This window comes from Vanessa cardui, chromosome 24 (genome assembly GCF_905220365.1).
Source record: "Vanessa cardui chromosome 24, ilVanCard2.1, whole genome shotgun sequence".
Taxonomy (NCBI): Eukaryota; Metazoa; Arthropoda; class Insecta; order Lepidoptera; family Nymphalidae; genus Vanessa; species Vanessa cardui.
Genome location: NC_061146.1, coordinates 586948 through 603204, shown reverse-complemented (window position 1 = coordinate 603204; position 16257 = coordinate 586948). Strand labels below are relative to the sequence as shown.

At 33.9% G+C, this 16257-nt stretch overlaps 1 protein-coding gene across 1 annotated transcript in view; it reads right to left on the bottom strand.

The window, feature by feature from the left end:
* LOC124540143 (inactive dipeptidyl peptidase 10) overlaps nt 1-14300 on the bottom strand; it is a 303680-nt gene extending 289380 nt beyond the window's left edge. The window contains exon 1 of the mRNA XM_047117591.1: nt 13945-14300. Within this exon, the coding sequence (XP_046973547.1) occupies nt 13945-14007 (63 nt within the window). The 5' untranslated portion in view covers nt 14008-14300. The remainder of the gene's footprint in view (nt 1-13944) is intronic.
* Between the last annotated feature and the right edge of the window lie 1957 nt (nt 14301-16257).

The window sequence follows — 16257 nt, the reverse complement described above, 5'->3', positions numbered from 1 at the left end:
ATATACTTTGGCACTGTAATAAATATTAACAACTCCTGACACAGAACTGAACCAACTACAGGCACAAGGAACATAACATCTTAGTTCCCGAGGTTGTACATTGACGTTGTAAGGAATAGTTAATATTTCTTACAGCGTCATTGTCTGTGGTTGACGGTGACTACTTACCATCAGGTGACCCATATGCTCGTCCGTAAACCTATGCCATAAAAAAAACTAAAACTAGGAACTGAGATGTTATGTTCCTAGTGCATGTATCTTCATATCACTCGCTATTTAAATCAGGACAACACTAAGTATTGCAGTTTGGCAGTAGAATATCTGAAAAGTGTTACTTACCCAGGCAAGTTTTCAAATAGCTCTATCAATAAGAATATTCACTAGATAAAAATAGGTAAATCATACGAAATGTCGACAGGACGAGGTGCTAATCCAAATGAAATTAAAAAATATATATGTATATTGACATGAAAAGTTAACATAGTCGCAAAACATCCAGTGGTCCCGCACTAGGCAAGCCTGTCTTGCGGGTACCAGCTACCGGTTAAAATTTCATGCTATTAACAGGAGCTCGGACTAGATTATACGATCCCATATCTAATCATACAATAATACAGCATATATATAAGAAAAATAAAATCTCTAGTATGTATGCATTTTAGTAACCTTAATTAAGTTTTATATAAAATTGTTCTATTTTGACCATTTGGGTCAATTTCGCATTGCAGTGACCAGTCTGCTTTAGATTCAACTACTATTACTTACAAGCGTGATTATAATGCAAATTGTATTATATGCTGTGTTTGAAATATTGTTTAGCAGAGATAGAAGTTGTTAGGCGAACCTAAGGTTTATTTTTCATGGTGTTAAATTGGTAATTTGTCAAATTATCGCAATGTGTGTAATAAAGGTGAAAATTGTGAAGTTTATAATGTTGGTAGCATAAAGTTTGTACGGTTCCATGTGTTCGGAAAGACTTAAGCTTCAACTGTTTCGTTCGTGTAATGGATAACTAAAGATTTTTTTGTTAAATAACACTCAATAGTATCCCAAAGGTTGACCAGTATTTGTTAAGTCTATTATTTGTTGTTTTTATTTAATAACAAGTCAACAACTCTCGCCTGGGTGTTTATGGTACCGTCGTTAATTCAGATTTTACACAACGCAAGTGCTTTAGCTATTTCAAACTCAAACTTAAATTACTTTATTCAATATAGAAGTATTATACTTTCTTATTGATGGTCAATCGAAACAGTAACACCTTTTCGGAAAAGAAAGTACCCTGACCTGAGAAGAACCGGCGAAAGAAACTCAGCGGGTTTTTTTTGTCTCATATGTATAAACAATTTAAAAGAAATGGAATCGCCAGGAGGCAATCGTTTCATTCCCAAGTTGTGCTATCAATCATAAACTCATCAATTGTATAATAACCTTTTGCACACAAGCTTTCCATAATATTTTTTTTTTTTAATTTGGCAAAAGGCATTTTGAACGCTTCCTGGTATCCTGTTGTAAAACTGTATACATTGCCCCACAAAGGAGTTACTGACTCTATGCAGTCGAGTAACAGGAGAAACAAGTTTGTGTTTGTTCCTTGTACCAATGCTATTGAGTATCACTTTTTTCATCAAAATCATTAATATTTTTTCGCACATACATAACAGTACAGACATGAGAGTCGAGATGGCCCAGTGGTTAGAACGCGTGCATCTTAACCGATGATTGCGGGTTCAAACCCAGGCAAGCACCGCTGTTTCATGTGCTTAATTTGTCTTTATAATTCATCTCGTGCTCAGCGGTGAAGGAAAACATCGTGAGGAAACCTGCATGTGGCAAATTTCATAGAAATTCTGCCATATGTGCATTCCACCAACCCGCATTGGAACAGCGTGGTGGAATATGTTCCAAAAAACCTCCTCCTCAAAGGGAGAGGAGGCCTTTAGCCCAGCAGTGGGAATTTACAGGCTGTTGTTATTGTTGTAACAGTACAGAATATATATTGAGAAGCAACAGAATAACTTGATTTCTTTAAATTTATTCCTTAACGATTCTTTGGCTCCTAGGTTATAGATTGCGCGAATAGCCCTCTTCTGCAGTACAAATATAGTATGGATAGCGGCTGCGTTGCCCCACTGCAAAATACCGTATGACATTATACTGTGAAAGTAACTGAAATATACTAAGCGAGCCGTATCGACATCGGTAAATAATCTGATTTTTTTGACCGCAAATGCCGCAGAACTCGGTCTACTCGCCAATCCGCTAATATGAGGGCCCCATTTATATTGGGATCAGAGTAATGTTGGCCAATTATTTATTTCATACACTTAATATCTATAGTTTGTCGAACAGTGCACTTCGATGTCGCTTGACAATGCATTGCACTAATGGACAAGGATGAATGAGATGAAACGGACAATGCAGGAGTGGTAACGCAGAGCACCGGTATTGTTTATACTGTAATAATATCAGCAGCTGGACATGTTTATTTAACTCCATTGAAGCTCAAAGACCGACATAATATACTGCCCGATATAATGTACTGTACTGACAGTGATACGTTGCGATATATTTTTTTAACTGTCTGATATATGTGGCAAACGGGCAGGAGACTCACTTGATGGAAAGTGACTACCATCGTCATACCTATAGGTTCTAAGTAGTACGTCATTGCAATGCTCGTATCGTAGAAAACGCTGCTTAGATGCAACGCATTGGCGTATCTCATTTGACCTCACTCTTACAGATTAAATGTTTTTTTTTTACGATATAATTCGGTGAAAATGTTCCTAAACGCAGGCTGGTATATTGTTTATACAACACATCAACAAACAACATTGCAATAAGGAATACCAATATACCATATCTTTGGAGGTTCATATATGATACTTCTGTTTCTCAGAATTAAAGGAGCGTATGAGTCGTTTTTTTTTAGAATAGGCCGTAAAAAATGTGCCTACTGAAGAAGTTGCAAACATAATATATATAAACGCTTTTAGATAAAGGAAAATAACCATTCCTATCATTACCAATTAAAAAAAATCACCACCAACCTTGGGAGCTTATCCTTCAAACTGGACTACACTTAACCTACGCTTGCAGTATGTTATTCCTGTTAAAATTCTTTATTTATTTTCATCGCCTACAAACAACCCTTCGCATATATTTGCATATAAATTGTCGTTTATAATAAACATATTTAATGAGATATTTTTTGTATTAAAAAATAAATAATCCGCAACACATAGTTGGCGACGCGTTCATTATTCGTAATTTATTGTGATCACTTTTTGTTCAGTTTTACATCGCGTAAAAGAAATTGCAAATAAATATGTTTTTCTTAAACAGAATCATTTATCAAAAGTTTTAAGATATCTCACTCGTTAACCTATATTTCACTTTACTGCGAAGAAGCATCTTTCCACAAGAGACCGGATCAGCCATTGTTATGTATAATTAATCTATGTCAACTTTTTATGTTTTCAATTAATTCTTATTTTGTTATAGTTACTAATTGAAAATCATATTATAGTAATTCTATTTTTTATTATAATAGAAAAATATATATGTTCTTACTCAAGTAAGGAGAAAATCTTATGTGATATTATTTAAAAGGCAGATGGAGCGCACTTACAATTAGATTAAATCAATAAAAGCGAATACGCATTTCCAGTAGTTATTGTAGTAATTAATAATATAATAAACTTCAATAATCATTAATAATTTACTTCGATGACTGGTACGAGTGCTTTTAAATCATCATGTCACAATATTCGAAGGCTTAAAAGATTCTCCCAAGAAACAGTCAGAAACTACCGGTATCAGACTAACGGAAGTGAGTGCTCATTAGAAAGAGATTCCTTATTGGAATAAGTACTCCTTTGCACAATTGTATTGACATAGTTAAGTGCCCGTGTGATTGCTTATTAATAAAAGAAATATGTACAACAATATCAACATAAAAAGAAATTACGATTTTAGTTTCATATCTTCGAAGGTGACATGCAGTCTGACGACAAAAGAAGTCTTACGAAAAAAGTATTACGCCAACTCTTTCGATTACTAAGGAGCTCCTAGAGGATCTCCAGGTGTAACAACAGGTCTTTCTAGGATCCAGGTATCTGAACATCGCTTAGAATAAGGCTTTCATGCACTAGCCAACATAGATGCCTTCACAACATTATTCATGAATGCCATGTTGCTTTGTCAATCTATTTAGGATTATATTGGATAGAAACTACAATGAAATTGAAATAGAGTCATAAGTCACAGTCAATTAATCACGTCGTTTGACACGTCACATAAATCGTAACCAAATAGCTGAAGTTTCAAATATTTTTTGTAAATCAATAAAATTTTAAAATGATATTTCAAAATCTATGATCTGATTATATATGATGATATATGTATATGATAGTTACTTGGTGGTAGGACTTTGTGCAAACCCGTCTGGGTAGGTACTACCTACTCATTAGATATTCTACCGCCAAATAACAGTACTCAGTATTGTTGTGTTCCGATTTGAAAGGTGAGTGAGTCAGTGTAACTACAGGTACAAGGGACATAGCATCTTAGTTCCCAAGGTTGGTGGCACATTGACGATGTAAGGAATAGTTAATATTTCTTACAGTGTCATTGTCTATGGGTGATGTTGACCATATACCATCGGGTGGCTCATATACTCGTTCGCCAATCTATGCCATAAAAAAATTAACTTCAAAACAAACAGTCACATTGTCTTATAAGCTACTTAGATACTTTTCCATCTGTCCATTAGCTTTGAAAAATATTAGAGTTCTGCAGAAAATAGATCTAAGAGGGAAACATCACAAGATACGTTTTGTGTGAAACATACCTGCAAGGGAAAATGTAAAGCCACACACACAACTGACAAGTACGGTCACATCAAATGCTTGCTTATTCTCTTTGTTACGTCCGTTGACAGTTATGCCCGGAAACAAAATTAAAATTATATTGTTTATTCAAGAAGACGGTGTTGAATTAAATGTTAAACTACAAATCAAATCAAATCAAAATATACTTTATTCAAGTATAATAGCATATACATAATATTGTTGTAAATATATTGTGACGCACAGTAAGTATTCCTACTTTGTTAAAAACATCTACAGGATTGGAAGGCAGATTCTATTGAAAAGAAACGGCAAAAACTTAACTCCAAACTTTTTTTTCATTATACATAAATACAGAACACGTAATAAAAGTATGACCTTTTCCGTGATAGTGTTGATGTTTTAATTTTGTAGATAATGCACTAATATTGAGGAGAAGGCTTAGGGGTTTCATTATGAGCTGGTGGATATTATGTTTGTGAGGAGAAAACTGGTCTCTGATCTTTCTGAAATTTGCTTTATTTTTCGATTGGACTACTTCAGCTTGTAATATAAGATCCGCGTTATGTCTCTACTGGTTTTAGTATAGAAATGTTCTCTTTGCTGTGCAGTTTTTGTAATGTTAATTTAATGCCGAGTGTTTAAGTAGTGAACGAATGGAACAATGTACATGGCATGTTTTTCAATCTGCAGTTGAAAACTCGGCTGCGGATTTAAATAAAATTATTCAATACCTACTTCAGAACATTTAATTAGAGTGCCTTAATTTCTGGTTTTGTGTACTAACTGTCATCCAGAGTCAGATTTAGAGGTCTGGTGGACCTACGTCTTACTGGCAGCGGAGGCCCCTATACATTTAATTAAAATAAATAATAACATTATAACTAAAATAAAGTTTCACTTATATTTTTTAAAGAAGAAATTAAATTATTTATGCGTAGATACTTTAGTAACACATCCAAAAATGTACCTGTACTACGGAATGGTTTACATGAAATTGGAATAATTTTTAATTTCAAAATGTATTGCAACGGCTATTTGTTGAGGCTTCGAAGCTGTAGCCCTACTTGCATATACTGCACAGCTATCCATACCTCTGATACCTAATCCTTTAGGTTAGTGGATAGTCATTCGTTTAGGGGTATTTCAGGGTTTTTTATGATAAAGTTTGGCAGGCGAGCTAATGGGCCACCTAATGGTAAGTGGTCACGCTGTAAGAAATAATAACCATTTCCTATATCGCCAATAAGCTACCTACTTTGGGAAGTTATAATGGCTCAATATTTTAACCGGAACACAACAATACTGAATACTGTTGATTAGCAGTAAAATATCTTATGTTCCTAGCCAGATTGGCATGCACAAAGCCCTACCATCAAGTATTATCTGTCCGTTAAATAACGTAGATAGAGTTGTTTGCAGGAGTTACTTGTTCTTATATACCTACTCGGCTAATTTATAACTTTCACATTAGCTTTTTTCCATTTCCACGCAAACATTGCTTTTCCGATTAACGCAAAAGTTTTAAAAGTAAGCAATACATCTCTATTTGGTTTAAATTTCATGTGACATAGTTCTTTTATCCGTTTGCTGTTAAAGCGACTGGAACTTGAAAGCGTCTAGCGTTTATAAAATAGATAACACCTTGTCGTATTGTCTCCTGACGACAGGAAAATTAGTAATTTTTTTGTCCATATAATCGAAATTGCGATTCCACGAAGCAATTATAGCATTGCCACCATTCCACATAGTTCTGATTGTATCTTCAATGTGAATAATTTTATGTGATAATCTTCTTTATAACAATCGCTTTATAAAACTAAACTTATTTGTTGATTATTTTTTGCCTTAATGACATAAAATGAAAGACATTAAAACATTGTATATTTAGTGATCTTTCACCAATAAAGTTTAACATATGACGGCTATAAGCGAGATGTTAGCTTAAATATTTTACATTTTAACCAAAACTGTAACCTAATATACACATACATATTTTAATGTCATTTTATTTTTGTAGACATGTGATCTTAAAAAAAATGGATTACACAGATTTTTTTAAGTTTGCCTCATGGTAAATTGAAATCATGTCTTGAAATAGTAGAAAAATGAGACTATAGGAAAAAGGAACGTTAATTTGAGGAAAATACACGCTTCGTTGTTTATTTCGCATTCAATATGACGTGACAATACAAACGTTTACTTATATAAGAGTTGTTGAGTAAGGCTAATAAATGATTTTTCCAAAATCTAAAATTTGGTATTGTGTAGACAGCCAGTTTCAAAAGCAAGTAAAGATTGGCTTGACTCAATAAAAAGTTAATAATAGTAATAGCCCGCAGTTTTGTAGTTCTTAAACTCTCTTGGAAAGCATGTAAAGGGCTTTAGTCTGCGACTGAACTCTGTAGGACTTCTCATCCCATCTTTATGAGAATGAAAGCATACAGTCCACCTGTATGTGGGACTAACTTGTGTGCTGTAATATGCGTAGCTCGCTGATCTCCTTTGAGATTTATCGAACAAATCCCTCAGGATGACGTCATTAACTAGTATAAATATTAAATGCTCAGTGTCGTGACTAGAGAACAAAGTCTTCATAGAAATATTTACTTTATGACGTGTAACAATGCAATGTATTATACTGGTCTTTATCTATATCTACGTTTCGATTTCTTTATCCTTAACATTTTCCTTTTGACGTATAAAGTCCTATTCATATATAACCTTGTTTGTTTTAATCGTATGAAAATATTTAAGTTCAATATTTTTTAGGTATTTCATAACAATCCTCACAATGTTTTCCTATACCATCGAGCACGAGATGAATTATAAACACGATGAATTTGAATTCGCAATTATCGATTAAGATGCACGCGTTCTAATCACAGCTCTTTTCACGAACCCTAATTTTATTATACAATAGTTTTAATTGAGCAAAGTCGAACAATAAACTAGTTTAGGATAAAATCTAAAAAAAATCTTGATAAATGCCATCACACACAACCTAAGAGCGCCAGTTCACGCAGACCATTAGAGTAACAATCACCGCGAATTACATCATGAAGTTTATAGTGTGTGAGTACATTTAATTACAATTAAAATAATCTTAGCCATTTAATGAATGTTCGTTTAATTGCCTAATTATTATTGGCTTAATAATTGAATAACATATTTTTAATCACGTTGAGGATAAATTTATTCAGAGAATGTATTTTATTATATTTATTTATTGTATTTACATGTGATGTTTTTTCGCAATTAGTATGTGTACAGTATAGTTTTAATTTTAATTTGAATGTAGATATACTTAAGGCCTTAATGTATTTTATTATTTCTATATATATTCAGTGTTAAAAAAATAGTTGAGCAAAAATTTGTAGTGTGCAAGTTTATAGTGTATAGATTCTCTCAGCTCGGAGCATGGTGATGAGGCCAATGCGTGGTTACCGTATAATGTCAAAGATGCCTGAGGACCCACTCTGGGAACTCCAGACAGAGGTTTTCGTGATAATACTCTGATTTCGTTTGAGAGCCAGGTTAAAGGGAGACCGTCCACGGCTCCTATAAGTGGCGCGAATCAGTTCTGAGTTGAACGGAGTCACGGTTCTGTACCGGACAGGCGGGTATGGTGCAATGTCGGTCATCTTGTGTCTCACACTAATCAAGTGAGCCAAGCGTGGGCCTCAAAAGCATTCCATGATGGCATAATTAGTTGAGATTTTTCAGTGGCAAGCATTACTATAATTAAACTAAGTGTACTAAATAGTATTATCACCGCTAGTCCCATAGATATTGGTGCTGTGAGAAATTTGAACCATTCTTCATATAGCCAAGGCGCCAATAATTTGTGATTGTAGCTACATTGGCATTCCTGAATTCATAATTTACCCTATTTTGTTGTCGGTTTTTTATGGGTACGCCACTCTGAGGTCCCGGGTTCGATTCCCGGCCGAGTCGATGTAGATTACCATTAGTTTTCTATGTTGTCCTGGGTCTGGGTATTTGTGGTACCGTCGTTACTTCTGGTTTCCATAACACAAGTGCTTCAGCTACTTACATTGGGATCAGAGTAATGCATGTGATATATAAAAAAAAAATATCTCTTTTATAGTGATCTTCACTATTGTCATCGCGCTTGCGATGAGAGCAGTACAATTGGAATGCATCTGCCCAGCAATCTATCAGCCAGTGTGCGCAACATCGGGCGATACGTATAGCAGCATTTGCCAGTGAGTATAACTATTCGATAGCTCTTAAACCTACTAGTGAATAATTATATAAATGGCCTTGACGAAGAAACTGACAAGTGCACTATATAATTCAATTAATACAAGCCGGTTAACTCATTGACTTTTATTAGTACGTCTTAACTTTTTGATCTGAAGAGTATCGTTCAATGTTGACGTTGCCAGATTAAAAAGATAAATATCATAATGTTTCATTTACAATCGACAAATATTAATTTGTCAATTAAACTCAGTTAAATATTAAATATGATATTCTAAGTTAATCTTATACTTTATAACAGCGTTGCAATCATGATTTTCAGTATCGTTCTAGAGGCTGCAACGCTGAATGACTTTTTACGAGTATATAATATTTGTTTAAAGTGCCTAGTCAGAGAAAACAGAAAGTAGGTTCTATAACGTTCAATCATATTTAAAGCATTATATTACAATACTTTAAATACGAAGGCAAGTCAGGTTGTTACCTCGTCACCACGAAATAAGTGAACTGATCGTAAATACATATATTGCACGGTAGTTAGTCTGATGCCGAGAATAAAACACTGGGATATAAAATAGGAATTTAAGGTATAAAATAAATATATAATAATAATAATAAAATAAATGCATCCGGAAAGAAATCCTGCGCACGAATAATTGCTTTTACTGAGGCGAGGAAGTGTAATACTGCCTAGTGTAAGATACTGCCTAGTTCCTCCCTTCGAACAGCTACAGAGAATTTACGGAAGGAAATCAATAACTTTTATGGACCCGAGCCGCAATACGAGCTCTTAGGATCTTAAGAGTTATGGCTTTGAGCTTCTAGGCGAGGTACATTTATTTTATAAATATTATTAAAGAAATAAACTAATACTTGCATAATTTCGTCTGTGTTGTTGGGTGGAGTAATTAACATAAAAATTTTATCTTACTATAAAAAAATGTTTCATAATATGTTCGAAGTCCATTATGCGAGTACATTATCTGATTTCCACTGATGGTCGCGAAAATTCTACTATTTCCCTTTTATTACGTTTACTAACTCGGCGTGGTTAAAGCGTACCTTTCTGGATTCAAACTTTTTAGTTTAGTTCGAGAAATATGTATTAAAATACAAGCTAGCAAGCAAGTCTAATTTACCATAGTTCAGCTCATGCTGATGGATTTCCCAGGAAGATATTACCCAGACTTCAGACGTCTCAGGAAACATAATACAAATCGGTTAACCGTAAAACATAATACAGCGACAAAATCTATCAACGTTTTATTGTAATACTAGCAGCGCCCGCGACCTTGTACGCGTTTGAATTTAACAAAAAATAAATAATATATTGTAACCTAAGTTACTCCTTATTATATCAGTTATGTGCAGTGAAAGTCTCGTCAAAATCGGTCCAGCCGTTCCAGAGATTAGCCGGAACAAACAGACAGACAAAGATTGTAAAAAGTGTTATTTTGGTATATGTACCGTGTATACATACATATACATTGAGTAAAAAATGGCTATTTTAATATTACAAACAGACACTCCAATTTTATTATATGTATGAATAAGAAATAGTTTACCCTTAGTATTTTATTGCTTTAGTCATTTTTTGGGTCGGAAGTGCTTTAAAGCAGAATACAGTCGAGTGAACTGACAGTAATCGTCATATTCCCTTTCTCTCTTTCTGTCTCTTTCTAGTGTATAGGGTTTTATGTATATTTATTTTACCTTTTTTGTTATGGTTTTGATTTATAAATGACTTTAATACAAAATATATTCATCCTCGATTTTAATACATGAAAATGTTGAAAACAACTTCATTTTACTGTAAAATCTTAGCATTTTTATACTGTTTGTCTAAGAACAAAAGTATGAATAAAGTTACAAATTAAGTGCAGCGTTGGTCTGGTAGCAGATTTATTAGACAGACCCCAAGGTCCTGGCTTTAAACCGAAAGAGTTACTGGTTTATATAGCCACACAAAATTTAAAATATGGGCAAGTTTATATTCCTATTCCTCGGAAAGCAATTGTCCATGACATATGATAAGTATATAATTTATTGTAAGTATTTAAACTATATATTGAATCAGAAGTATTTTTCTACGTCATCATTTACAATACTTTTTTTAATTACTGTTCGAATATTCTTTTCTCTGTTTATTTTTATCAAATTTGACCTATAATATCCCATTTGTGTTAATAATATATCGTGTTGTTGGTTAAAGAAATATAAAATAATAATGTATAAAAAATATTCGTTTTGCATAAAAGGGGTACACGCCTTACTATAATGTTAACATTATTTTTTTAAATATTTATGTATTTTATTTTTCTTTTCAGTCTGACTTGCGCCAACGCCGAGTTTCTGCATAACGGAGCCTGTTCTAATGCGTAATATAGCTGCCTGTCTACCATCGCAACAGAAGTCTTCACCAAGTTATTTCGTCTTGCATTTTTTTTAATCGATTTGGTTTGTGTTTTAATATGACCACAGTAAATAAATAGATCATTCTTTGGTATATTTTTAATTCAAATATCTATTTGTGGTAAAGACCCTAATAGGTCCAGGCGCATCACAAAATCACCCATAGCACTGCCATTTTTGCAAATTAAACGAATAAAATATAATTGAACATACTGTCTCGAGATCTGTATCGTTACAAACCATCTAGATTAACGATAAATTACTTACTAATAATAATATAAAAGATACTAATAATATAAGATAATAATAATAATATAAGAGATGGATACAGCTGTTATTGTGCCGATAGTCATTTCAGCGAATGGCCTAATGGCCAAGAGCCTCGACCAACACCTTAAGAGGCTCTCGTTAGGTAGCTGGGTCAAGGGCCTGATGCAGAAGGCAGGCTACTTCTCGGCATGGCGCGTATTGTGAGGAAGTTCCTCTCCCATGAGCCTCACCACCACTGGCTTGGACCCTGTTCCCGCTACTGGTTGGCCTCTGAATTTTTTATTTTTAAATTTATTTCATATATTTTGTATTTTATATTTAAAGATGTTTTAGATATGAGTAAAAAAAAATAAACACAATATAAAAGAAACGATTAAAGAGAAAAAGTAATAAAAACAATCATAATTCATTTCGCACAAAAGAAAGAAAGTTTTGAATATATTATGGGTATTTAAAAAGTTCTTAATCGCTTATAACGAGTAAATGTTTTGATCGATGACTCCTGTGCTTGGAAAATTCTGTGTTATAAAGTCATTAATAGAACGCATATAGAAGTAATATATAGAAACATTATAATTGTCTAAAGTTTGTCTGTCTGTCTATTATGCGCTACTAAATGCGGAAAACAAGAAAGCCTCTGAGGAAGGACATGGCCATACCTTAGTACATCTAAAACGCCCCCTAAAGAAAAGTCTGTCAACCAATTTTTTTTAAATATTATAAGGTAATTTTAATTGGCAGTTATCGATTTTGTTGTTTTGTTAAACTACAACAACAACAACCTGTAAATTCCCACTGCTGGGCTAAAGGCCTCCTCTACCTTTGAGGTGAAGGTTTGGAACATATTCCACCACGCTGTTCCAATGCGGGTTGGTGGTATACACATGTGGCAGAATTTCTATGAAATTTGTCACATGCAGGTTTCCTCACGATGTTTTCCTTCACTGCTGAGCACGAGATGAATTATAAAGACAAATTAAGCACATGAAACAGCGGTGCTCGCCTGGGTTTGAACCCGCAATCATCGGTTAAGATGCACGCGTTCTAACCACTGGGCCATATCGACTCACTTTACATATTACATATAATATTTGATTGGTTGTAAGGCTTTGTTCAATGCGCAATCGCTCACTCGCCACGTTATTTTTATCATCAAATCAATTTTTGAGAATTAATATTTGCCAGACTGCCTGCCAATTTCAGAATTATAAATAAGCAAACTAATATAAATAAAATGTTGCTTAGATAGTGTATTATAGGAAGACAGAGTCGCAGGTAGTTTGTAGTTTAGAATAAGGCTTATGAAGCTCAGGTAAAAGCCATTAGCCGAGTGATATATGGGGTGGTAAAAACGCATTGCGCTACCATTTATAATCCTTTCGACTTAAATTATATAACGCTCAATATACTTAAAGGACTGGCATTGTTAGCGGTTTAGTGAATAATCCATTTTCATACGGTACAGGCAGGCCTCACGATTTTTCCTTCAGCGTTGAGAAGCAGATTAATAAGAATATGCTCAAAGAAAATTGTGTTGTGGAGAATATTGTGCTTAATCAGGTTTGAACCTACCATCGTTTATTATTCACATTGTAAAACTGCGCTGTGTTTGTTCAAAAGTGTTAAACGATTATCAAAAACTAGTAGTTGCCCGCGGTTAGAAGGTTACTTGTCGTGTGTGAGGCAAAATAGTAGCCTATGTCCTTTCTTGCAGTTCTAGTTTGCTTCATACCAAATTCCATCAAATTCGGTTCAGCGGTTAGGTAGTGAAAGAGCGACAGACATACAGAGTTACTTTCACATTTATAATATTATTAGTTTTTATTTTATGGTATAGGTTGGTGGACGAGCAGATGGGCCACCTGATGGTAAGTGGTCACCATCACCCATAGACAATGACGCTGTAAGAAATATTAACTATTCCTTACATCGTCAATCGCCACTAACCTTGGGAACTAACTTGTTATGTCCCTTGTGCCTGCAGTTACACTGGCTCACTCACACTTCAAATCGGAACACAACAACACTGAATACTATTTGGCGGTAGAAAAACTGATGAGTGGGTTGTACCTACCCAGACGGGCTTGCACAAAGCCCTACCACCAAGTGATTTTATTATTATGTCGTGTGTGATATATTATTAGTATAGAAGTACAGCTAATATGAACGGATCGAGTCTTACCTCATGTTTATGGTCCTTCTTCATGGATCCATGACCACCTCCGGTGCTCTGAACAGTATTCATGATCACACAAAACTAACACATGCGCACTCAAATGTATGATTCATACAAATTGGGATGTTCTTTAAAAGATGTTAATCACTTATAAATTTTTTAAGGTAATTTTTATAAATTTATGATGTTATTTTTATTAACTTATGTAAAACAACTACCGTTAAATGGACATAATTCACTACTTAGGCACTGGTCGAAGTCAATTTCACAGCACTTCGTATTTTTTAAATATATTTAGTTTCAAAGATCAGCTTGATATGATTTAAGAAATCAATTTAGATGAACCAAGATGTAGTCACTGTTATATCATTAATATATGGTTATTATATGTGTTATAATATTATTATGAACCTGTTCAACATTTTAATATATACGTAAATAATTTGATATAAATGAAAATCAAAATATACTTTATTTAAGTAGGCTTTTGAATCGTCATTTAACAAATATATTAAGTGAAGCTACCACCACTTTGAAGAACCGGCAAAGTAATTACCCTTTTTGAACATTTAAAAATAAAGTCGTGTAATTAAATATAATTATATATGTATGTAATATATACTGCCTGGACCACGAGTCTTGTCAACAAGTACTAATTCAACACTTTTTTGAACATGTATTTTTTACTTACCCTCCAATTATTTGTCAAGGCTTGACAAACGTCCGGTATATGAAACAAGCTACGTTAAAGGGCTAACGACATGCTCGGACTCGCTTATGTGCAAGCCTTTGTGATTGGTGGACGATAGATTTCCTTTTGTAATATTCATTCGTAGTAATTGTTAATAAATGGTTATTTATATATTAGGAAGAGTAACAACAGATATAGTGATAAAGTTTATATTGGTATTGGGTGTCAATAAAATATAGTACAGTTTCGTTTTTTATTTATTTATTTTTTGTTTTTTATGGTATAAGTTGGCGGACGAGCATATGGGCCACCTGATGGTAAATGGTCACCATCGCTCATAGACACCAATCTTGGGAACTAAGATGTTATGTCCCTTGTGCCTGTAGTTACACTGGCTCACTCACCCTTCAAACCGGAACACAACAACACGTACTGTTATTTGGCGGTAGAATAACTGATGAGTGGGTGGTACCTACCCAGACGGGCTAGCACAAAGCCCTACCACCAAGTGACTTATTGTTTGGACTTATTTTTATGACTTCAAACCCAGTTGGGGCGGCAAGTGTTCTTCATTTATTTACTCTCGTATCATAATATTATTGTTACTTGAATCTTTGGTTATATTGTACCAATTTTCCCACCTTGTATTCAATGATAATAAACCACGCACCTGTTATATTTATTCAAATAGATTAAACACATTAATTCAAGAGTTTGATCAAACAATGCCATTTTCAGTTATGGATAATCTAAAACGTGTATTTAAACAAAGCGGTAATTCCCTCAAATACATCGTAAATTCTGAAGCAATATGAGAGAATTAGGATTGCTAAAAGTAATAATAGCTATAGCCGTAAAAGTCAAAGTCAAAGAACTTTATTCGATATAGAAGTTAACACTTGCTTATTTATAGTACAAAAATACCATTGAGTAAATAACACTTCGGACCTGAAAAGAACCGGCGAAAGAAACTCAGCTTCTTTTAATTACAATTATTATTTTCAAACACATACCTACGTCACAACTGCCTTTTGTTTTTAGCTTTGTAAGAATTTTCAGAAACGGCTGTTGTCTCCAATGCAAGGGTCATGGTCTAAGGGACAATATACCTAGTGATTATTGCTGGATTGACTCACTCGCTCCTCAAACCGATATACCAAGTGTTACAATAATTAATTATGTATTACTAACTACATTGGCTTGCATCGCATAAGAAAAAAAAAATGGTAACTTGAAGGTAGTTCTTCAAGTTACCATTTTATTTCTTATGCTGGAATATAAAAGAGGCGAAAAAAATGTTGAATATTTTGTAAAAATATCCATCCGCAGAAGGTGTATAGTGGAAAAACTTTCAAACTAATAAGGGTAAGGAGTAGCAGAAGGAGTGAGACATTTACGAAGAATTACTTCTTCACTGAGCACTAAGAATTTGAATATATCTTCTTTGCAAAGAAATATAAAAACACTTAAAGTAAAATACAAGTACTAAAAGTTTGAACTTCAGAAGCGAAGAAAGTAACGATTAAAACAGTAGAGTTACTCGACGCAGCGCAAAGTGTAACAAGAGAACTAGGTTAGCATCGCTATCCACCAAATATATAGCGCTATATTTTATTATTAATTTAATT